The 23,968-nt window shown below is 41.0% G+C and overlaps 2 protein-coding genes across 6 annotated transcripts in view; one reads left to right on the forward strand and one right to left on the reverse strand.

Annotated features, from left to right (window-relative positions):
- The window catches only part of LOC115619456 (carnosine N-methyltransferase-like), a 36,452-nt gene extending 34,677 nt beyond the window's left edge, over positions 1 to 1,775 (reverse strand). The window contains exons 1-2 of one of the 2 annotated variants that reach the window (XM_030511729.1): positions 1,525 to 1,686; positions 56 to 735 (exon numbers count right to left, since the gene is read on the reverse strand). In XM_030511729.1, the coding sequence (XP_030367589.1) occupies positions 56 to 198 (143 nt within the window). In that variant the 5' untranslated portion in view covers positions 199 to 735; positions 1,525 to 1,686. Of the gene's footprint in view, positions 1 to 55; positions 736 to 1,524 lie in introns of both variants that reach the window. The other variant, XM_030511735.1, reaches the window with a different exon arrangement.
- OSTF1 (osteoclast stimulating factor 1) overlaps positions 1 to 23,968 on the forward strand; it is a 45,774-nt gene that overhangs the window by 11,656 nt on the left and 10,150 nt on the right. Inside the window, exons 3-12 of one of the 4 annotated variants that reach the window (XM_030511736.1) lie at positions 2,014 to 2,110; positions 10,735 to 10,781; positions 11,438 to 11,488; positions 11,571 to 11,634; positions 12,641 to 12,694; positions 13,134 to 13,241; positions 13,535 to 13,584; positions 13,698 to 13,776; positions 14,245 to 14,343; positions 17,430 to 20,014. In XM_030511736.1, coding sequence (XP_030367596.1) covers positions 2,014 to 2,110; positions 10,735 to 10,781; positions 11,438 to 11,488; positions 11,571 to 11,634; positions 12,641 to 12,694; positions 13,134 to 13,241; positions 13,535 to 13,584; positions 13,698 to 13,776; positions 14,245 to 14,343; positions 17,430 to 17,488 — 708 coding nt within the window. In that variant the 3' untranslated portion in view covers positions 17,489 to 20,014. The other 3 variants (XM_030511740.1, XM_030511739.1, XM_030511737.1) reach the window with 3 other exon arrangements.

Below are 23,968 nucleotides of genomic sequence, written 5' to 3' on the forward strand. Positions count from 1 at the left end.
TCAGAAAAGATCAAAGACTGAAACCCTGGAAAAGGTTACATTTGTCTACCCATACCCCTGTTGCTGCCAAGAAAACAACCCTGGGGCTCTGGCTGAATGACCACCTTCAGCAGTCAGAACTGCCAGAAGACACAACCGTGTCTTTCCCTGACTCTTTTCCCAGAGCTTTCTTCTGCAGCAGGTGTTTGGAGAGTCCATAGTGGCCTACACTGGAAAACTACTCCAGCTGAAAAACAGTTCTGCAAAGGAGGAGGGAGGAGAAGAACGTTAGTTTTCAGCAGTGCAAATTCCCTCCAGTTTACCATCCAGTTACCTGTGCCTGTAAAGGTATGGTGTAGCAAAGGACAGGGAGTAACGGGGATGCTTCCCTTAGCAGCAGCACTGGTCTAGTGAGTTTGTCAAACCAGTTTAACATTTGTCAAACATTGCTTTCCATGAGCACAAACCCATTAATAACTATTTAACCACATGCAAACACCCTGGTTTTCACTCGGTCTGTCCTCCTAGGTCACACTTAAGGAGGTAAAGACTATGACACCTAAGACCTGAAATGACTATTTCCCCTCCCCAACAAGCCGGTGTCTGTACTTAAGGCATCAGTTTGAAAGTAAAAGCACACAATTTCTGTGAAGGTAAGTTTCAGACATACGCAGAGTTTGCATTTGCTGCAGTAACTGCAAGTTCAGCTGTTTCTCAGGTCTGTGAGATCTTTGCATGGTTGCTTTATGGTTGTTTCTGTTAAAATAAAATAAAAAGACATACTGACTAGCCCAAGTCATCACCAGTGTGATAACCACTGCTCTGCATACCTGCAGTAGTTGGCACTGGCAAGTTTGTAAGTTAGCAAGCAAGGGTTTTCTAAGAATGTTGTCATTCTCAAGTTCAATGATGTATCGCATGTTTGTGGTATTGGTTATCTATTTGAAGAGCGCAAACACATGATCTATTCTGAGGAAGCAGTGATACTCAGTCCATTGAAAAATAAAGATCTAAAGATCATCAGTAAGGTTTGTGTACCAGAGGATTAGCCTTTGACCCACAGAAAATGCTATGTAACAAACTAAACAACATCTGGACACACATGCTGAGCTTTGGACTCCAATTTACGCCACTTGTCTGTATGAAAGTTAATCCCAGCTTCAGGCAAAAAACTCCAGGATGAAAAAGCACACCAGAGCTCTTTCTCTCCCCAGAGTAATGTGTAGCACCAACTGCAACGGCAAATTTGTCACCAATGTTGTAACACTGGAATGCTAAACTACTCTACCCGGGCTCGGTTTAGCATCTTTAAACAGGACATAAACCCGTGCTAACCCCAACATGGAATCGCTGCCACCCTAACTTGAACAGCGCGACGGAGCTCCAGCAAGCGGTGACAGCCGAGGTGTGCTTCCTCCCAGGCCCGCCACACGCGGGTGGAAGTGTCCCGGGCACCAAACCCCACAGCCGGGACACGGGGGTTGGAGGGGCCCACGCCTTATCCCACAGTTCCCAACACCGCAACGTCTCTGTGGTAAACGTAACTTTAACCGCTGCCCGCAGACACCGGGACAGCACCGGCGGGACCCGCCGCGGCCGAGACGCTTCCCCTGTGCCCGCCACGGAGCTGCCCGAGGCACGAGGCTGCTGCCACACGCCCCGCGTAGGGCGCCTCGCAACACACCGCCGCCGCGTCACGGCGCGTTGATGTCACGCTACCCCGCAGTACGCGCCCGCGCTCCTCCGGCCCCGCCGCCGCCGCTGCCGCCAACCGACCCCCGGTCGCGAACCCCTCCGCCTCACGCGCCCCGCCGCCGCCCCGCCCCATTGGCCGCCTCCTCGGTCCGGGGCGGGGGGCGGGGCCTCGGCGCGCGCGGGGATTGGCTGGGTCCTGCCTGGGGTCGCCGAAGGGCCCGCGGCCGCCACTGGGTGGCGCTGCCTGTAGCCCCCGCCCCCCTCGCTCCGCCACTCCCCATCGCTCTTCCTTCCTCCGTCTCCCCCACCCGCCGTGCTCCGCTCCGGCAACGCGGACAGGGGTACCCCGCCCGCAGGCAGACCGCCGCTGCTGCTTCGTCTGCGCCCCGGCCGACCCCAGCCATGTCTAAGCCGCCACCTAAACCGGCCAAGCCAGGTAAAGGAGGGGTCCGGCGGCCCGGCCCGCCGCCTGTCCGCCGGCCGGGTCACGGGCCGCGCTGCCGGAGCGGGGCAGCCCACTGCCCGCTGACACGTGTACGGCCTGGGAGTCGCGTCTGGGCTGTCAGAGTAGGGAGCACGGCCGAGAGTGGGGAGCGGGGTTGCCCGCCTGCCCCTCGCCTTCCCCGCCCCGCCACCCTTGCGCCGTGTCGGTAGGGGAGGCAGCCGCTTCCGCCGCCCTGCTGCCGGCGGCCCCGCTGGGAAGGGGTCGTGGAGCTGGCCGGTGCGGGTCTGGGCGGTGTCCTGCGCCTGCTCTGGCTCGGGAGAAGGTGCGAGAGTGCCCCCTGGCCAGAACGGGCGCCCGGGGCCAGGCCCCTCGTGCCTCGCCGCGGCTCGGGCCTCGGTGCTTGGGCGCTGAGCTGCCGAGGGGAAGCTGGCGTAGGCTGGGATGCACAGGAAACCCTCTAACCTCTTAAGAAACAGGCGTTGAAATACTCCGACGTTTGCCCAGCGATTGCGTGGGTTAGCAATATGTTGATGCATAAAAGCGGTTTTATCGCTTTTTTTTTTTTGCACTTAGAGTGCTATTTGAAATACTGGTGGGTTTTGGAAATAAATAATATGTAATATAATGGAGTATTTTAATTAGACAGCTTATAAAACAAGTTTTTAATTTGAAGCCAAGTAAGTGCAAACCCAGTTTTGACCATCAGTCTTGAGCTATGCACAGAAGAAAAATCTTTTAAAGCTTTCTGAATGTAGAATTTCATCCATGGAAGAATTTAATCTGTCCTGCAGTTTGCTGAGCCTTTCTGAAAAGAGCTTACTTGAAGTTAGAAAGTCAGTAATAGAAGCATTGCTGTTGGAGACTCTCACTGAAAACTGGTACTGAGGAAATCTGTGGGTTTCTGAAGGGTGGTGGTGTTGCTCTTAACAGCCAAATATGTAAGAAGGATAGATTTTCCCAGTGAAGTTGATAACTCAGTTTTCTGATTTGCAAAAAGATGAGTCAGATTTAATGTAGGATTCTTAAAGAGTTAGAGGCTCTAGCCCTAACCTGCAGGAGCTGTCAGACTAACACAGGTGTGTTATGCCTAATACTAGGCGTCCATCACTAGTTTGCTGGAGTGCAGTTTTGTGGTAGGCTTGATCTGATAAAATGCAGACTGCCATCCAAAAAAAAAAGTTCCCTACCCCCTTCGTACCCTGCCGTCCCCTTTCCATCCCATTTAGTGACATGGCAAGCTAGATCAGTGCTCTGACTTTTTATGTTACGTTATTTTTATGTCTAATGAACTTGCTGAGCTGGTTTACCGCATGAGTGCTTGACACAGCAAAAGGAAATGGGGAGAAATAAATAGATGAAGGAGGAAGAGGAAGAGAATAAGACTTTCTTGGTAGTGGCTTTCAGAGCTGATTAAGGGCAGTAAGATTAATTTTGCCGAACCCCTAATTTTTGAAGAGAGAAAGTCTTACAAAGTCTGTTGCATTAATTTTTTTTCAAGGCGTTTTCAAGAAGACTGTCTTCTAGCATACTGCGGAATATTTCTGTAGTTGTATATCTGGCTTTATTCTGTCTATAATGTCAGTGATGCCTGTGATACTGTCATTGAAGCTCTCAGAGTTATATGTGTTATATGTTATAAATGTTATAAATGTCCTAAGTAAAGAAAAATAAATATAGGAACTGCATATTGTGAAATAGTTGCTACCACACTGTAATGCTGTCTCTTTTGGTGGCTTTTAGACTGCAGTTGGTGGAATGGCATGGTGCATTTGGTCAAGCTGTGTTAATTAGTCTTTACTGACTATTATCAGGTCTCCAGTCTATAAACTGGGCTATAACTTGGGTCAGGGAACAGTGAACCTGCTTGCCTTACTGCTGAATTGTTACAGTTCAAGAAGAACTGTAAAAGAGAAAACAAGACCTTGGTTGCTATAGTTCTTTCCTTTGTGCTCAGGAGGGGGAATAAAAGAGTAGGCTAGATAGAGATGGAAGGAGATAAAACAGGTAGCAGAGAAGTGAAAATATTTAGTGAAATAAATAATCATCCCTTCAAGTGTTCACTGTACATCACAGGGGTGTTGGACGTCAGTGTTCAATGGCTAGATAGTGCTTTAAAAATGGGGGGGGAGAGGAGATGCAGAGAGAAAGAGATTAAGTGGCTATAGCATTAAGTGTGGTTTTCATCAGTACATGAGAGCATTTTATCTGACAGAAGGCTCTTCTATTAATCCTGTGGCATGCACAGCACATTAGGATTTCAGTTACAGAGGGTGGCTTTGACATCAGTATGTTTTAGACAACCATCTGATATGTTTGTCAACACGTGAGCTAGTATTCTGGGGTCTGTGGTTAGCCCTTGACTAAGAGGTCATGATTACTTTTAGAGGTTTTAAAAAGCTTTTAATTTCTAGTATTTTGATTGTTTTGAGACTTTTTTTTTTTGTTGTAGTTGTTTTTTAGAAAATGAGTGGCTAGCTTTGCTTTTCTACTGGGGCTTTGCATTATTACTGTTTTCTAGCTGTACTTTCTATTTAGACTTGCTATTGAACATACAAAGGAGTGGAGTGGGAGTCAAAAATAGCAAATACTTTCTTCTCTGTCAGCGCTATGCAACGGTAGGGTTGCCTCTCCACCTTTCAAGAACTCTGTTGATGTCTCAAACTGCATTGTTCTTTCTCTGCAGAGTTCATTAACTTAAACATTCTGTGTTGGATGCTAATCTTACAAAGGTTACTTACTTTGAACTTGACAAGCTATATTGGCTTCTGTTATTTGTCTCCTTGAACAGTGCTCTCTGTCCCATGTTGCATTTTTGATTAGTCTTACACAGTGGGCAGCAACCACTTAGGGGGAGATGAAAGTGGTATATTAATATTTTAAAGAAACCTTGCTTAATTTCATATCATCCAGATAGAGTAAGGTTTGTTGATCATGGCCTAGAGTCCACACAACATTTACATTTTATGGAGAAAGACCAATCTTTGAGGAAATCGGTTTTGAATTATTCCAGTTGAGAGGAAGGGAGGCAGGAGAAAACATAGTATAGGTAGTATAAAGGGCTACTCCCTTAAAGTAGGCCTGTTGACCTTACAGACCTGATTTTCTGTAAACAAATGCTATTTGCTCCTTCCACTCCAGATACTGAATGATGCAGTCATAATTGTTCCTGGGCTACTTGAGTTTATCATCTACACTGGCACCAGTCTACCTTTTGCATTCTTTTCAACATGTCCCTGAACAGATTCCTATGGTTTTTTGTTTGTTTAATACACCATCCCCCCTTCCTTCCCTCTAATTTGCATGCAGTATGTTCACTTCCCGTTTCTAACAAGCACTACTTAGAAGTAGAAGATGGTTCTCTAAATAGCGGGGACTCCACTTTTTCCTCAGTTGTGGCAATCCAATGCTGTATTGTAGTCTGTGTCTCTGCAAAAAGCAAAACTACAAGCTGCATCCCTGTAAACATATTTCCACTAGTTTTATTTCTGCTTGAAAGTCTGGATGTAAAGCACCTCAGAAGCAAAAAGAAAAAAAAAAAAAGGAGTCTGGCCATAATATCGTTCTAATAAAATTGCATGTCTCCTAACAGATGTGCAGATCATAACATGCTACTAAAGCAAACTGCAAGCATATTACAAGTTATTCTGATCTACAGCTTACCTCTGATATTGTGGCTTGACCAAAAGATTATGACTTTGAATTGCTGGTGTACGCTGCCAGGTTGTATACTACTTTCGTGGATTCTTAGGCCAGCATTGAGAAAACCAACATACTGTCCTTTTGCCATCACGCTTTCTGTGAGGTCAGGCAGAAGATGCCTCTCATTTCCTTCAGAGAAATTCATTGGAACCTCTATAAAAATTCATACTCCCAGTTACACAGGGTCTGGGAGAAGCCTCTAAAAGCAGCAAAGGCCCTGGAAAATTAAACTGTCCTTTTTCTTCCCCACATCCTAAGTCTTACACATATTTTAACTTTTTGGTCTGTTACGTCTACAGGTTCAAATTCATTGTTTTCAATCAAGTTGGTGCTAGAGAGACTGCCAGATTCTCTACTGCTTCTGTGCAGTCTTACGTGAGCAAGGAGGAAGATGGCTGACGGCAGCCCCAAATTAGCTTGGACCTTTATCGGAGTTGACAGACTTGAAGTTTCCTAATTTATCCACAGATGACTATGGCCGATTGTGATTTTCTAGTGCATAGAGACTCTCTCTTTCTCTGTATTACAGGCACTGATAGTGCTTAGTGACACCCAGTCAGTCTGTTTATGTAAAGTAAGTTAATTGTTCTGATTTTTATGGTAGTCTGGAGCTGCTTACTCTAAATACATCTAATGAAAAGATGCTGCATTAGGATCAAGATCTGATGTGTAGAACCCTGTTTGCATCAATGAGGTTTGATTGTGTCTGTCTATGGCAGGTGAAGCAGGGTATAAAATGTTAACCATGACTCCTGTCAGTCCATTGGGGCCAAGCCTTAGTAGCACCTGTCAGCATTGGCTTACTGCTATAATTATGTTCTTAACTAAAACAAATGGTTCATGTACCAAGTACTGTTTATTTTTTTTTTTGTTGAGGAAGTGATAGAAATTGACAGGTAATGAAATAGTCTTCCCTGCTCTTTGGTGGTGGGAGTTCAGCTTGACTCAAATGTAGTGCTGTGCACGGATGGATTTTTTTATTATTTTTTTTTCCTTCTCTCCTACCCCCTTCTAAAGCTTCTAGTCCTTTGAGAAAATGGTCTTTTTATTACTTTGTATTACAAGCACAGCAGAGATCTTGTTTCTGTTCAGAAGTTGCATTTTTAAGTTGTTGTTACTGTTTGTCACCTCAGTTTCTTTACTTTTATGCAGTTAGCTGAGAGAAGGTCATATCAGTAATCCGAGTTGCCGGTTTCCTTTCCTCACAAAAGCAGAAGAAGTGTATAGCAGAAGTTATCCAAAAAAATTTGAAGGGCACGAGGTCAGCCCAACGTGATGAAAACATTTAGTTTTCGTTGCTGGTTACAGAGAATCACTGGTTTGACTCCTTTACCCTGTTGTGTTGCTGGGGGAGGGTTTGTCAAATTGTGTCATGGGGAGTTTGTATGCTAAGAATATTTGTATCTGGTTAGTATGTGTAGTGTAACAAGTTATCTTTTTTATTTGTCAATTGTTTTGCAGATGTTTAATGCAGATTCCCCAAGAAGGGAAAATACAGCCTTGTAGCTGAAGTATGGGATTGAAAAGAAAAAACATTTAAATTTGTCCTTGCACTTAGAAAAAGATTTAGTGTGGGACACTGTGCCCTATTTCCTGTGTTTTTAAAAGGAATACTCCCCTCGTTAGTCATGCTGAGAATAAGGTCATTTAATGTTTGCCTGATGCCTTGAAGTCTTAAAAAGGTACTGGTATCTTTTATATTGTACTTAATTTTTCCTCTAGAAGTACTTGGTGGGGGAGCTGCAGTTAGTCAACTTTGATAAGTTCAAATCAGTGCTAATGTATTAGTTCTCTGTCCTACATGAATCCTACAGCGTGATTCGTAGCAGAGTGGTAAGGGGGAGCACAGGAAGTAATCAGGTGATTTCTGACTTTTTGCTTATTCCAAAGGACACCTGCCAATACAAGCTCTAAGCCTGTCTGCGTGCTGAGGAATGGGCATTGCTAGATAAAAGTACTTCAAGTGATTACAGGTACTCATGTGCCTAGTAAAATATAATTTATCAGCATTTTCAGAACAGGGATTCAAGTTTAATGTGCCCTTTGCATCCTTACATTTTGTTATTTTAAATTTTCTAGGCTGATTTTTTTTTTTTTTTTTTGTTTCCTTTTTAAATTAGAGTTTGGCACAAATAACTACCATGCCAAGGTCCTGTTGTTTTTAGCTCTTAAATGCAGCAACATAACCAGGCTAAATGTCTGTTTATCAAGAAATATTTAAAAGATTGGTTCCAGTAGTGAGTAGTGGTTTACTTCCATATAAGGTGCTGTAAAATTAACATTAACCAAACCTGCAGTTCTGTAGATAAAAATCTGTACTTTGCATTTCATCACAGGAAGATGTTTTAGAATGTGTTGTGCTGTGTGTGACACCACAGCTTGACATTTTGGGAAGTAGCTCTCTGTTTCAGTAGTGGAGAATTAAAAAAAACCGAACACACCCCTCTCCCCCCCCCCAAAAAAAAACCTCAAACCAAAAAACCCCCAACCATGAATTGCCTTTTGTTTAAACAACATGTCAGCAATACTTTTATCAGCATCAGTGTTTCCATTCTTTTTTTCCTGCCCTTAGGGTGTGATAGTTTTAGAAAACCTGTTGACACAGATGCAGTACATTATTACAGGAAACACTACGACACACACAAATCTGTATTTGTTGCTTTTCCCTGTCTTCTGCCATCTTCTCATTTCCCCTTTTAATATATCTTACTCTTCCCTTTTGTTGTCCATTTCCTCCTTTTACTTACATAAAACCTTGAAAATTGGTGGGTGATGGTTAAAGTCACCAGAGTTGTCAGTGTGCAGTTCTATTTTGCATTTTTCTGTCACCTATGTAAGAAGCCAAGGGGAAGGGACAGTGCTCTTACATCACCCATCCTGTTCTGTCATCTGTCTTTCCCTTCTTTGTTTGTTTGTTTGTTTTTACTTCTTCCCAGCTGCAGTTCACACATTTCATTCTGAAGGTCTTAGATCTAGGACGTATATCCTTGGTTCATCATTTCTATATGGGTAACAAACAGAACAGAAGTTTCATCCTTTTTCAGCTGTTGCCACAGTACAGGTGTTTACTTTCTGAGGCAGAGTCTGAGAAGTGTTGGACCTTTTATGTCTAGGAGATGACTGCTGTGAGAGAGACCAGTAAAACCACACTGAAATTCTATGGGGTTCTTAAAAAATAAGATCTGGCAAAAGCGTGGGATACAGTTACAAATATTAAGAAAAATCATATAGATATATACACACACATTGTCTACATGCATTTGGCAATCTAAAATGTTTACGTGGATTAATTTTATGGTTATAGTTTTACATACACTTGGCCCCTAAAAAGTGTGACCCCACAAGACTACAGAAATGTTTTGCTAGTAGTTATACCTTGGTAAATACCACTTTATAAATATGTGCTGCAGCATGGTTCTTGCTAGGAAATATCCAGAGGTATTTGAAAATATCTTTTAAGAACCACTCCAAGACTGTAGGGTATGCTGCAAAATGGCAGCTTCTACAGTTGTGTACCATTCTCCTTTCTTAAGCCTGTCAGCACATACACATCTAGGCTGACACTTCTAAAACTCTTAAGTTAACTTTCTAAATGATCACTATCGTGAGTAGGCTTTTAGGTATGGGGATAACAAAGACTACATCTAACAAAAACAGGCAAAAAATTTCTAGCAATGGTTCTTTACAGAAAGGTAAAGGCTTATTCTTGAGACATAAAGAAACGTACTCTTTCGTTACTGGATTCTCTCCATATAATATACTATACAAGATTTTGTGTATGCATATTTTCTTGTACAGTACTAACCTTTGACAGTAAGTTCATCAGTTCACCTGAGGATACAAAATAGCCTGGCTTAATTGTGGTTTAAATAATGCATTGTCCTTATGGACCAAATACTACTTCAGTCATAACTTAATCTATATAAACATGTACAGTATAGTGTAAGAACCTGAAATACAGTTATATACTTAAGATATTTGAAAGTAAACAAAACTACGTACTTAAAACTTCAGATATGTAAAAGTAAACAGTATAGACAAGTCTGCATAATACATTTCTCTATTGAGTTCAGCAGTTCAGCTAATAAAATTATAGAAGATGCATGTTTCTTCTCCTGTACTCATCTTTTCATCTCATACTTTCTGCTTGAGGCTCTTGAAATGTACCTTTATTCAATTAAAAAAAAGAAAAAATGTTTATAGGGATGCTTCTTTTTCAGTTTATGCTATTAAATTTGTACCTCGGCATTAAGGTTATCTTTTTTTGGCTTGGATGCTGCTGACAGTATTTTCAAAACTGTTCTATTAAAATAAATGTCCACTTAGTGGAATTGTAAACACTATAGCTTATTTTAAGCATCTGAACAGAACACAGTGTCAGTTGTATATTCCATCAACAGGACTTGACATTGACATTTGTAATTTTTCTTAAATGCAGTGATTTCTGTGCTACTGCATTATTTTCCTAATTTGTAAAGACTAAGTATGAGAACATGTTGCAGACATTGGTCATTGTTATATTTCTTTATTATTAATTCTGTGTCACTTGACAAATCTGAAATTATTAATAAAAATATATACAACACATATGAGTGTGTGTGTGTGAATATGACTGAAACTGCACTTTGCCTTAGAAATTGATGGTAACACTTCAGTTGACCTGCATGGTGAGTGTGAAGACCTTGTTCCTTGACAAGAAGCAGCTTACGTTTAGCTGATGAGTTGGCCAATTTCTTTCAGAACCTGTGCTGCTGGGTTGAGTGTTTTAATCAGGATTATCATTTTCAGAGGCATTGCACAATTTTGTTCAGCAAGCAGCTTTAAGGAAAGGAATTTATTTGGGTTTGAGGGCTGTATGTATATGCTATGTTTAGAAGGTATAATACTGATACTGGTTTTGTTTGTTACTTTTTTAGGGCAGGTTAAAGTGTTCAGGGCCCTGTATACATTTGAGCCCAGAACGGTAAGTATATCTAGATTTTAGTGTTTGGAGAAGCTTAATTTTAATCTTGTCTGTAATAACATTTCTTCAGTTCTGCTAGGGTTTTATTAGATATGGTTTATTAGACTTGCTGTACTATGTTTTCAATGAAAAAGCCTTTTGAGAGATATCCTTCTTAATGTGACTAAAACTGACTGATTAATCATCACTATCCTTTTTTAAATCCAGCTGTTTTTAAAAGCAGCATGCTTTCTTCTCTAGTATCAGTTACCTGTAACCTAAGATCAGCAATCTACGTGGTTTTTTCGCTTTTCTTCCAAAGGCAACAAAGATAATTTGAGAACTAAGAGATCTGATGAACTGAGACCAACCAGAAAGGGTATGAAGTTAACAAACACAAGACGTATTTCACTGCTTTTCTTGCACAGTGCTCTGTTGGAAAGACCACAGTCTTTTTCTTTAGTTATAAGGAAGGTCACAGATCCAAAAAGTTAACTGTAGGCAGTTCAAACTAGAATATGAAAGACTGTCAGGACTGTCTAATTGCTAGAGAATTTGAGTTATTGCTCTTTTGAAATGAGAGCTTAAGATATTCTTCTTTAGCGACGTATTTGTTTTACCTAAGCACACGCGTTCAGATTTTTGTTTACTTTTTCTCTTTTCTTTTCTTTTTTAAGCCAGATGAACTGTACTTTGAAGAAGGAGATATTATCTACATCTCAGACATGGTGAGTCTCAGATGTCCCATAAGACTGAATACTTCTGAGATGCGGCATATCCCTTCTAAAATATTTTCCTTATTCTCTGCAGAGTGATACAAACTGGTGGAAAGGAACTTGCAAAGGGAGAACTGGACTAATTCCAAGCAACTATGGTAATGTCTAGAATATTTCCATTTAGCAATATCACTCATAATCAAAGAAAATCACTAAATAAAAATAACTGATACACTGATTTTCAAAAATTGATCGCAGTATTGGTATTTAACAGTCCTCTACCAGGGTATTTCAGAATATATCTGCAATATAGGTCACCACTGTACATCAGCAGTGGACAGGCTGTCTTATGTTTTTATTACCTAGAGACAGCTTGAGTTTGACAGGTATTCATGTTTCTGCTTGTGCAGGTAACAAACAATAGATGTTCTTAGTTTTGAGAGATGAAGAATACTTGGATTTGAAGGATGGTTTTGTAGATGGCCCATGAAACTGATAGGCTTCTACTCTTGGTATCCTATTTTAAGATCTTATTAGCAGTATCTTGGCTATATTCCTTCAGTCTGTACATTGCCTTTCTTTTAAGTAGACCTAAGGATGGACAGTGGCAGCCCTTTAATAGCTCTGAGATCAAGAAGTGTGACACAGTGTGGGGTGGCTGCTTACAGAGATAGATAATCAATAGTGGAATTGTTAAGTAAACCTGCATATGGACAGGAAGCTAAATCAGGTTGTGAGCAATTCTGTAGACCTCCTTTGATTCCTCCCCTCCCCCGTTCAGAAATGAAGCTGCTTGCCATTTGTTACTTTTTAATTCAGCCACAGAAAATGTTGTTTTCTTGGGCATTGCAACACATTAAATATCCCATACCTGTTTGAACTGAATAGATAGGCTTTTTCAGATTCAACTAAAATCACTTTAAAAAGCCATGCGTACAGACAACACAGCACAATTCTTCTAAGTCCTAGGAAATGTAGGCAGGGTAACTGTTATATGACAGATTGCAAACTGCTAATACCTTAGTAATTGTGGTTGCTTTCGTGTTGTCTCTTCTTCAGTAGGAGACATCATCTTCTGGAATAAATCAAAGTTTTATTTCCACACAGGTGCCAAATATCTGTTCAGTTCCAGAAGTAGTTAGAATTTCTCTTCTTTCATTTCAGTGGCAGAGCAAGCAGAGTCTATTGATAACCCACTGCACGAAGCTGCTAAACGTGGTAAGCATGATTTCTGTAATGCTATAGGATGATTTTTGTGTTTCTGCCAAGATAATAATATGTTTAAAATGAAGATATCCTGTCTGTTTGGTTGTGTGGTATTTTGAACGAGTTATCTGGTAAGTTTTGAAGCTTTTAGAAGCTGAGCTGGTTCACAGCCTGTTAGAATTGCCAATTTGTGATTTATACATGTAGAAAGAGTTTAGTACCATCTATTTAACTACATAGGGATCTAATAGTCTTCTGGGAGCAGAAGAAAACGTGTTTGGCATGACTTGGACTGGTTGTTTTATGAATTATAAGTGTTGTTGCTAATAACTTTTTTCCTCATAAGTTCATAGGAGGAATGACACCCTTCAGAAATAACTAGGTGCCTTTAGTGGTTCTATTAACTTTTCAAAGAGAAAAAAAAATCATCAAAACTGAATTTGTCTTTCAGGCAACCTAAGCTGGTTGAGAGAGTGCTTGGATAACCAAGTTGGGGTCAATGGCTTAGACAAAGCCGGAAACACAGCTCTGTACTGGGCATGCCATGGGGGCCACAAAGGTATTGGAGAATTGTTTTGAAATTATTCTTCCCTGGTTTTCTTGATTTGTTTGATAGACCAATTGCTAAACGTGCAGTTCTAAATAATAAAGCCAAGATTTTTTAAATGTCATTCTGGTTTTTATTTTAAGAAAAGTTAAAGCTTGCTCAATGCAGTCTGACTGCTACAGATTTTCATTAGCTGGATCACTCTTTCTTTGAATCTTAACCAGAATTTAGACTATGAACGCAAAAAAGCCTACTTTGTTTCTGCTAAATTTTTCTCTTCACCCATCCCACCCTGTTTTATGCAGATATAGTGGATGTTCTGTTTACCCAGGCAAACCTAGAGTTAAACCAACAGGTAGGTTAAACCAGCTGACCCTTACAGTAGAAGTGTGATGTTAGTCATGCTTGGTACAAGCTGAATGTTTTTTCTGTATTTTAATCCTGTTGCTTTTCCCTCTAACTCCACAGAACAAATTGGGAGACACAGCTTTGCATGCTGCTGCATGGAAAGGTTATGCAGATATTGTAGAGATGCTGCTGGCAAAGGGTAAAGATCTTCACCAAGGTTTCAACAATCTGTGTGGCAGACTAGATTGCTGAATGTTTATTAATCCGTATTTCTTTAAGTGTTTTCTTGTAACCCAGCTACAGTCCCCAGCCAGCTTACCTGCCTGACTTCATAAGCCTTGCAGAAAATTCTGGCAGCTGTTTGGAGAGTAGACATCTCACCTGCTCAAGATAAATTTCATCCTGCTTTGCAGATAAAATTAGGCACTTAACCCAAGAACAGCAATGACATCTGCTTCCTGGAAAGGGAAAGCAGCCAGCGAGTTCCCTAGCCAACTGTAGCTTATGGAAGAGCATCCATAGTTTTTATTCTGCTTCAGAGCAGTACACAGATGAGATTCCCATGTCCATTACTGTTCAACCCATGCTATTGAAACTCATATTGTAATGCCATTGCCAAAAAAATAGCTGGGACAGTTATTCATTATGAAAATTTTCTATTCTAAAGGGGCAAGAACAGATCTGAAGAACAATGAGAAGAAATTGGCATTAGACATGGCAACCAATGCAACTTGCGCTTCTCTTCTTAAAAAGAAACAGAGTGCAGGTATTTCTAGTTTTGTTATTCTTATACATTCTTTTCCTTTTTAGGGGACACTTAGTATTTTGACCAAATACCAGTATGTTGATAGCCATAAAATCCACTTGGGAGCTACATGGGCTGAAAGTTGTGTATGGAAGAGTTCACTTGAGAGTGTCAGTTCAGCACAGCTGTGATGGAGACCTGTGGTTTATCACATTCAGTGTGGCTGACTCCATACAAAATGCCATCTTGTGTCAGCAAGAGGCAAAAGAGCTCCAAAGATGTGGAAGCCATAATAGAAGGGCAGGAAATGGAAGACAGGCTCTTCAGAGGGGAGAGACAAGAAAGCAAGTAAGGATGGAAACTAGTTTAAAAGCAGCATACCACAAGGGACATGGTATGAGAGTAAAACAATGTGATATGTTCCCCCTTACACCTCTCTGTTCCTCCAAACTAAGCCGAACAAAGACCAACAGATGCTCCTCTTTTATTTCCTTATTGATATATATTTTTTTTTTAGTTTCTCATTCCTGTGTCTGTCTGACTCCCTAATAGAGAAATAAAGAAAGAATGCTTTCAGGTATTTATCAAAATATTCTCACTGCCTCCCACCTGCATTTATTTCTCCTAATAGCACAGTGTACATGCCCAAAAGAGTTTAGATATACAAGGCTATTTTAAAAAACTGAACAAAGACTGCATTGTTCAATACTGCGTAATTAATGTTACCTGTAGCTTTCAGGAGGCTGAAGTTAGGGTAGGAACCCTAGGTGAATTACACATGAAATGAGAAATTACTTAAAAACACAGGCAGAATTACAGCTTGTGTCAGTGGGATATGCAGTCTAGCAACTGTATTGTCACTGGGCTAGGGAGAACAGAGGGAATGCTAATCTACGGGTGCTTAGCGGTTATGGGAATTAAATGGCAGGATAGCTGACTGCAGCTTCAGAAGACCAAGAAGAGCCGTTGCAGCAAAAATGCTGTCCAGCTTTTTGACAGAGGTAATATTTGGATTTTCCAGAAAACCCTGATACATTTCCATCAGTTTTGACTCTGGAGAAAGCAGTGGTAACAAAGAACAGAGTTTCTTCTGTTTCCATATTCTGTTTCTAATGTTAGTTAATACTCATTTGGAACACTTTTCATCTTTGTCGATTGTAGGCAACTGCTACAGGAGTATTCTCTATTCTCGTGTCCCTGATGATTGTATTAATGTTTAATTTTTTGCTGCTAGGTAACTTCTGGTGTATTTGCTTCACTCCCTCTAAATTAATTTTGTTTCATGTCTGACTGATTTATCATTCTTAGTTACTCATAGAGTGGTTAGGGTTGGAAGGGACCTTAAGATCATATAGTTCCAACCCCCCTGCCACGGACCCAGATGCCTCACACGAGACCATGTTGCTGAAGGCTCTGTCCAACCTGGCCTTGAACACTGCCAGGGATGGAGCATTTACCATTTCTGTGGGCAACCTGTTCACCACCATCATAGTAAAGAACTTCTTCCTTATATCCAACCTGAACTTCCCCTGTTTAAGTTCATCTAGTACCAGCCTCTGGTACTCTCACACGCTACTTTTTCTTGTATGCCTTGATAAGAGCTGAGGTTCTCAGTCTAACTGCAGTTTTACTATTAGCTTCCTTGTTTGTTTTTCTGTCTTAATTTGGCCTTTTATAATCTCTGTGACACCACTAGTCTGTATCTTTTTCTTGTACTTCGCATTTTCTCAGTTATTTTTATTCACTTCATTCTTCTGCGTCTATTGATTCTGTATTTCAATATTTCCAATATCTGTAAGCTAAACGATTGTTCTTTTCCAGACATTTAGTCCTATGTCAGTAGTCTTCCTGTCTCCAGCTTCAAATCTGTTCCTAGTTAGATATGGCTTCGATCATAGTCATTCTATGAAACATTTTACCCAAGGAAGTTTACTTTATCTCCATTTAAATTTCAAGTTTTGTGTTTTGCTTTGTATACACACACATTCAAATGTCATGGTTGCAGAAGTATATTCTAAGAAATGAAAGTTGTTAAAATCCTGTCATAGAAATGCAAAAGGATTGTGCTCCTGAATGGGGGGACAGTTACAGAGAAGAATGGGATTTGTCCTCTATTGAAGTATGGCCTTCTAGCACAGGGCTCTACAATTTTTTCCTTTTCTTTCCTTTCTTCCTTTGGTGCTTCTCGCATTCAAAAAGAAAAAAATATATTTTATTCTCTTAACTTCTTTTATCAAAATAGTTGAGCAGGTCAGTTTTAAATTTACTTATTTTTCCTCTTCCAGAAGTCTAGAATAACATGATTATCACTTCTGTGAATTATATCAGTCTTGTTATGTCTGCACCCGATATTTTTAATACTTTGTTGTAATATGTTATCGCAAAGCTGTGACCGAGCAGGATGTTGTGGTTCCTAGCTCTCAGTAGTATAATATAATACATGTTATATATAATCCATATTCCTGTTCCCATATATTTGAAAATCTCTAGGCAAATAATTATCTGTCACCAAAAGCCCATACTATTTATCTTTGTACAGTCCCAAAGATAGATGTAGTTCTTCAGGCACTGCTGCACGTCTGGTGAATATACGTTAATACTCCTGTTTTCTCCTTACTATCTATCCTTCAAAAGCTTATAAGTAGATCTAAGAAATATTTATTCAGGAAAATTGTATGTGAGTAAAAAGGGAGGGGAGAGAACAGATGAAATGTGTTTTATTTTAAGTGGAGAATGGCAGACAGCTAGGCACTCAGAATAAAACCATAGAGGCTCTTCCACCAACTTGCCCATCTTTTCGCGTGTGATGTAATAGTAATATATACAGAAAATAGGTAAGAGTTCCAGCTCTGGTTCCAGGGAACCAGAAGATGGCTCTTGAAGGTCACAAATAGACTGTATCTCATATGTAGTGGATGTGATTATTGGCTTAGCCCTGCTTTTGAGATCCCAATCTACAGCCTCATTGTGTAGCCCTAACATCTCTAAATGATGTTACGAATCATTTAGAGGAATCAGCTTTCTCAGATGCTGGTTTGCAAGTATGGCAAATGTGAGGCTTTTTATGATTTTATCCTGGATTAAGAGAGAGCTTTTTTTCTTTCCAGGTACAGTCCGAACATTAAGTAATGCAGAGGAATACCTCGACGATGAAGACTCTGATTAGCTTTTCAGCCTAAAGAACTATATCTTGCATTGCCTATGTCATTCCCAAAACATATCTTTACAACTGTAAAAAATATCTCAGAGTATTGCAGTCTTCCAATATAGCATATAAATGAGAGGGTGAAATCATGCTTTCCAAAGGAATAATCTTCATGTGTGCAAGAAGATGCCACATTTTAAATCATAGTTCCTTTGGAATTATCTTGCAGAGAAATTGTGGCATACCTTTATCGTTGAATGGGCAGAGGACCATCCTCTAAGGTCACAGGTTTCATCTCAGGCCTTTCCAGCAAGTGCCTTGCGTCCCTGAAGTACGCTGCTTAAACTGAAAGGTCCCTTTGAGATAGCAGGACACTGTTGCTAACATTTCCCAAAATCTTCCTGGATACCAATTCCTTTGTGCAAATAAGATAATTACTGACAGAGTCAGTACTGGTTGACAGGCGTGAATACCTGGTTGACATGACATTCATGCGTGGCATGAATGACTGGTTAACAGGCATCTCGCTGCTATAGAAGGTGACATCTTTTGCCCACATGGAGCCAGGACAAGGTTTGATTTTTGTTGTTGTTGTTGTTGTTGTTGCTGTTGGTTTTTTTTGTTGTTTTGTTTTGGGAAATCCCCCCCCGAATTCCTTCCTGTACCCCTCTAAGTAAGGGGTAGAATGACATGAAACAGTCTGCCCCTGGATGCTTTCTTTGTCTTCTCTATTGTTATGGGCCCAATCCCTGAAATGTAAACTCAGGTGAAATGCTTGCTTAAGTCAGGGCTTGCTTGAAAAGTGCTCTTAGTATCGGACTTAGTGATGTGATTACTTAGCTTTTTAAATGCATTATGCTGAAACTATTTGTAGGGAGAGGAAGACAGAATATTTTTCTATTTATCCTGCGTATTTTTTTTTTTTACTGATCTCTTGCTTTTATTTTTTAAAAGTGTTCTTATATTTTGTCCTAAATTACCTCAAAGCTTAAGTGTGTTTGAAGGAATGAGGGAAGATATATATCAAACATACCACAGGTATCTTTAGAAGAGATACCTGAAATTGAATAAACACTTAAAAAATGTATTGCTTCTTCCTATGAAATAAAGAGGACTAAAAAATAAATTGAGCCACTTTTAAGCTTCCCTGCAGAGTTAAAAAATAAGCACTTCCTTCCGATTGCTCAAATAGCTGCAGCCAAATATTATACCATACTAAGGGATACTTTCTTGCTGTGATGGTAAGAAAATGTTGCAAGCATTTCAGATGCAATCTCATTTTCAATTTTTGTTGCTACCTTTCCTATTAGCAACTTAGACAGATTCAGTGCAACGCAGCAGACTGATATTAAAAAAAAAAAAAAAAAAAAAGCTGGGAAAAAGGAAAAAAAAGAGCTCTTAAATTGGGGATAAATGAAAAGCTCTGGTACAAGACTGGGGATAAGTGAAAATCACACTAAGTATTTTAGAAATTAAAAGAAGACTAAAGCACTCTCATTTTAAAATATATTGAAACGGATTTTTGTATTTTTATTATCCCGCAAAGGACTAGATACAGGTAAAGCTTGTTAAATGAGCATTTACCAAAGAAGGCAGCGTTTGATTGACAGAACTGTATAAGATGAAGGTGTTGCACAAATAATCACCTGCAGATATAATTCTAAATTGTTTAAGTGTTAAAACCATAGGAAAAAATGTTTTAGCCCTATGAGATACTGTGGTCAGCTGAACAGTGATGTTTTATTTTGTGTGAACTTGGAAGGTCCTAGAGAGGAAGAAATAAAAACCAAAGCCACCAAGCTTTTGTCTCTAGCTTTCATTAGAACAGTTGTTGTACATGACTTGTAATAGACAGATACTGTCCTGCTTCACATTTTATCTATTTTTACTAGCTCAGACTTTTACCATTGTCAAGCCACATGTTATGCTGCATGCTGTTGATTAACTTGATGCAGTTTCACAGTGCAAGCAAAAAAGGACCTGTAATAAGAGGCTGGAGAAGCAAGAAGGTTCATGTATCTGTTATGTGAATTTTTTTGTTGCATATATGAAGGTTAAAAATCTTCAGTGTGACAGGACATGAAGGGAATAGCTCTTCGCACATCACTATTTTATCTATCAAGCTTTGAAGGCACAGTTTGTATTTATAAATAATGTGATGTCTTCTGCTGCTGTGGGTTTAACATCCTACAAATTAATTGCAGCATTTGATTTAAAAATTTAATGTTATACTCATGCCTGTGAAATTAGCTGCTGCCAGAAGACCCTGTGTTATTCTGCAGACTGATCTAGGTGCTGCAAGAGAAGAATGATGACAGAAGCACAAGTTGGGCTCAAGGATTGCCTGTGAAGTCCTTACTGGAGTGTCCTGAATAAGGCACATTTACATCGCAAGGCAACTAGCTTGTGCCGTAATTTGTTTCGAGACCAAAATTACTGCTTTAGTTTTTCCTTCACAACTTTGTTTTTCCTCATGCAACTATCTACTCATCTTCTGAAATACAAACCACTGTGAGACTTTCAGGCAATAAATTTCTTTTTGCCTAATTCTAGCAGTTAAGTTTTGATTGAAAAGAAAAAAGAAAAAAAGAAGACTAAAAAACCTGAAGCAAAAACACCAGAGCAAAGTCTTACAGCTAGAAGGAATTACAGCTGGAATAAGACTCATAACCATGTCTTACTAGTTATGCAAACCTCCTTAGTCCTCTTACTTTTCTCCAATGTTTGCATCACTTAATTTTATCTTGGATAAATTTATTTATCTTGGATAAATTTAAGACTTTCCAAGGAGGCTTCAGGCTTGTAACAATAAGAAAAATAGGTTTTTAAGAAAGCAGCAAAATGAAAGATGTCAAGCGCCTGGTGTCTTCTAACTGCACACTGAAGGATTTGTGTGCTTCTGGTTGGACTAGCATGTTTGCCTTTCTATTGAAAATGAGCTGTCTTCCAGTTAGAAGCACTATGCTGTTGGGGGATGTGAAATTATTTATTTGAGGCTTCTTCAAAGTAAATCAGTAAATTTTCTGCCTGCTTCATCAAAAATTAAATGCTTAATCCCTGTTTTCTGGAAGAGAAAATGGGATATTTCTTGAACCGTTTTTAATACAGTTCTTAATCCCCGTGGATAATCTTCAAGTGATTATGCTGTTTTACAAAGACAAAACCCACTTTATTCAGTTCAGCTCCTGCGTGTCCCAGCACCTGAAATGTAATCTGTTTAAAACAGTTAAGGTCATATTAAATGCTTAAACGCCGAGGTCCATTTTCTAACAGACTCAACAGTTTAGAACCCTCCTTGCCCCCTGAATCCTAATTTCTGAAGACAACACTGTGTTTCTTGCATGTGAGTTTTATATCAAAGACTTACCAAAGTAAGTTCACCTGATGTTGTTATCATTTCAGTTATGTGCTACAAAGTCAGGTGTTTGAGCATGCAGCATACATCACAGAATTAAAGATTAGTTTTCAGCCATTGCCATCTGCTGATGCAGCCATTGAAATGGAGTACAGAGCAGAGTAAAAAGTAAGGGACCATTAATCTCTTGCTTCTTGAGATAGGTGTAAGCTGAAGTTACTAAAAGTTTCAGGACAATGTTAGTTGTACTGTACTTTGATCATAACAGGAGACAGAAACAAGCAGAAATGGTTCTGAAGAACTTGAAATGGGATTATTTAAAAGAAATCGATATCAAATTAACTTGATAAAAAAAATCTGTATTCTCATTTGCTAAACAGATGAAAAGGCAACAGCTGCTTGGTTTCGGTTTTTTTAAGCAACACAATAAAGAGGAGCTAGAAGTAAGACCATAGTACAAAAGCAGTTCAGAAAAGTGTAACTTTACATCACAAGTTCTGGGGCAGAATTTGGGCTGATCGTAGTGTCTGCCTGTGGCAGGGAAAAAAACTACCAGGCACACACTTACCCGATGCCTGCTGTTTGCCAGCTCATCACTGATGCTGAAGATGATGTGTCCAGTCTACAGCCTCTCCTGGAAAGCTGTATCACTACTTTATTAATATAATCCTAGAATCCCAAGTTGGAAGAGACCTCGGGGATCATCTGGTCCAACGTTTCCAGGCAAAGCATGACCTAGATTAGATGTCCCAGCACCCTGTCCAGCTGAATCTTGAAAGTGTCCAATACTGGGGAGTCCACCACTTCCCTGGAGAGATTCATAGAATAGAATCATAGAATAGTAAGGGTTGGAAAGGACCTTAAGATCATTTAGTTCCAACCCCCCTGCCATGGGCAGGGACACCTTGCCCTAAACCATGTGGTCCAAGGCTCTGTCCAACCTGGCCTTGAACACCGCCAGGGATGGAGCATCCACAACCTCCCTGGGCAACCCATTCCAGTGCTTTACCACCCTCACTGTAAAGAACTTCTTTCTTATATCTAATCTAAACTTCCCCTGTTTAAGTTTGAACCCATTACCCCTTGTCCTACTACTACAGTCCCTAAGGAAGAGTCCCTCCCCAGCATCCTTATAGACCCCGTTCAGATACTGGAAGGCTGCTCTGAGGTCTCCACGCAGCCTTCTCTTCCCCAGGCTGAACAGCCCCAACTCTCTCAGCCTGTCTTCATACGGGAGGTGCTCCAGCCCTCTTATCATCCTCGTGGCCCTCCTCTGGACTCGCTCCAACAGCTCCATGTCCTTTTTATGTTGAGGACACCAGAACTGTACGCAATACTCCAAGTGAGGTCTCACGAGAGCAGAGTAGAGGGGCAGGATCACCTCCTTTGACCTGTTGGTCACGCTTCTTTTGATGCAGCCCAGGATACGGTTGGCTTTCTGGGCTGCAAGCGCACACTGAAGCTGGCTTATGTTAAGCTTCTTGTCAACCAACACCTCCAAGTCCTTCTCTGCAGGGCTGCTCTGCATCTCTTCTCTGCCCAACCTGTAGCTGTGCCTGGGATTGCCCCAACCCAGGTGTAGGACCTTATACTTGGCTTGGTTAAACTTCGTAAGGTTGGCATCTGCCCACCTCACAAGCGTGTCAAGGTCCCTCTGGATGGCATCCCTTCCCTCCAGCGTATCAACCGAGCCACACAGCTTGGTGTTGTCGGCAAACTTGCTGAGGGCGCACTCAATCCCACTGTCCATGTCGCCAACAAAGATGTTGAACAGGACCAGTCCCAACACCGATCCCTGAGGGACACCACTCATTACAGGTTTCCAACTGGACATCGAGCGATTTTCCACAACTCTTTGCGTGCCGCCATCGAGCCAATTCTTTATCCACCGAGTGGTCCCTCTATCAAATTGATGTCTCTCCAATTTAGAGACAAGGATGTCATGTGGGACAGTGTCAAATGCTTTGTACAAGTCCGGGTAGATGACGTCAGCTGCTCTGCCCCTGTCCATCAGTTCCGTGGCTCCATCATAGAAGGCCACCCAATTGGTCAGGCAGGATTTCCCCTTAGTGAAGCCATGTTGGCTGTCACCAACCACCTCGTTGTTTTTCATGTGCCTTAGCATGTTTTCCAGGAGAATCTGCTCCAAGATTTTGCCAGGCACAGAGGTGAGGCTGACTGGTCTCTAGTTTCCCGGGTCTTCCACCTTCTCCTTCTTGAAAATGGGGGTTCTATTACCCTTCTTCCAGTCATCGGGAACTTCACCTGACTGCCAGGATTTTTCAAATATGATGGACAGTGGTTTAGCAACTTCATTCGCCAGCTCCCTCAGGACCCGTGGATGGATTTCATCAGGTCCCATGGACTTGTGCACGTTCAGGTTCTTAAGATGGTCTCAAACCTGATCCTCTCCTACAGTGGGCCTAAGGTCTTCATTCTCACAGTCCCTGCATTTGCCTTCCAAGACTTTCGTGGTGTGGTCAGAGCATTTGCTGGTGAAGACTGAGGCAAAGAAGTCATTAAAAACCTCAGCCTTCTCCCAATCCATGGTAGCCAGTTCTCCTGATAGCTTCCAGAGAGGGCCCATGTTGTCCCTAGTCTGTCTTTTATTTGCTACGTATCTATAGAATCCTTTCCCGTTATCTTTTACATCCCTTGCCAAACTTAATTCTAACTGGGCCTTAGCTTTCCTAACCTGGTCCCTAGCTTCCCGGGCAATGCTCCTATATTCTTCCCAGGCTGCCTGTCCTCGCTTCCACCTTCTATAAGCTGCTTTTTTCCCCTCTAAGTTTTCTCAGCAGCTCCTTGTCCATCCATGGAGGTCTCCTGGCCCTCCTGCTGCACTTTCTTCTAGTTGGGATACAACACTCTTGAGCACATAGCAGGTGATCCTTGAATATCGACCAGCAGTCTTGGGCCCCCCTGCCCTCTAGGACTATATCCCATGAAACTTTACTAAGGAGGTTCCTGAAGAGGCCAAAGTCTGCTCTCTTGAAGTCCAGGGCAGTGAGCTTGCTGCACGCTCTTCTCACTGTCATGAGGATCTCAAACTCAACCATCTTGTGATCACTGGAGCCAAGGCTGTCCTGGAGAGTCACATTTCCAACCAGTCCCTCCCTGTCGGTAAGCACGAGGTCAAGCATGGC

This window comes from Strigops habroptila, chromosome Z, assembly GCF_004027225.2.
Source record: "Strigops habroptila isolate Jane chromosome Z, bStrHab1.2.pri, whole genome shotgun sequence".
NCBI lineage: Eukaryota > Metazoa > Chordata > Aves > Psittaciformes > Psittacidae > Strigops > Strigops habroptila.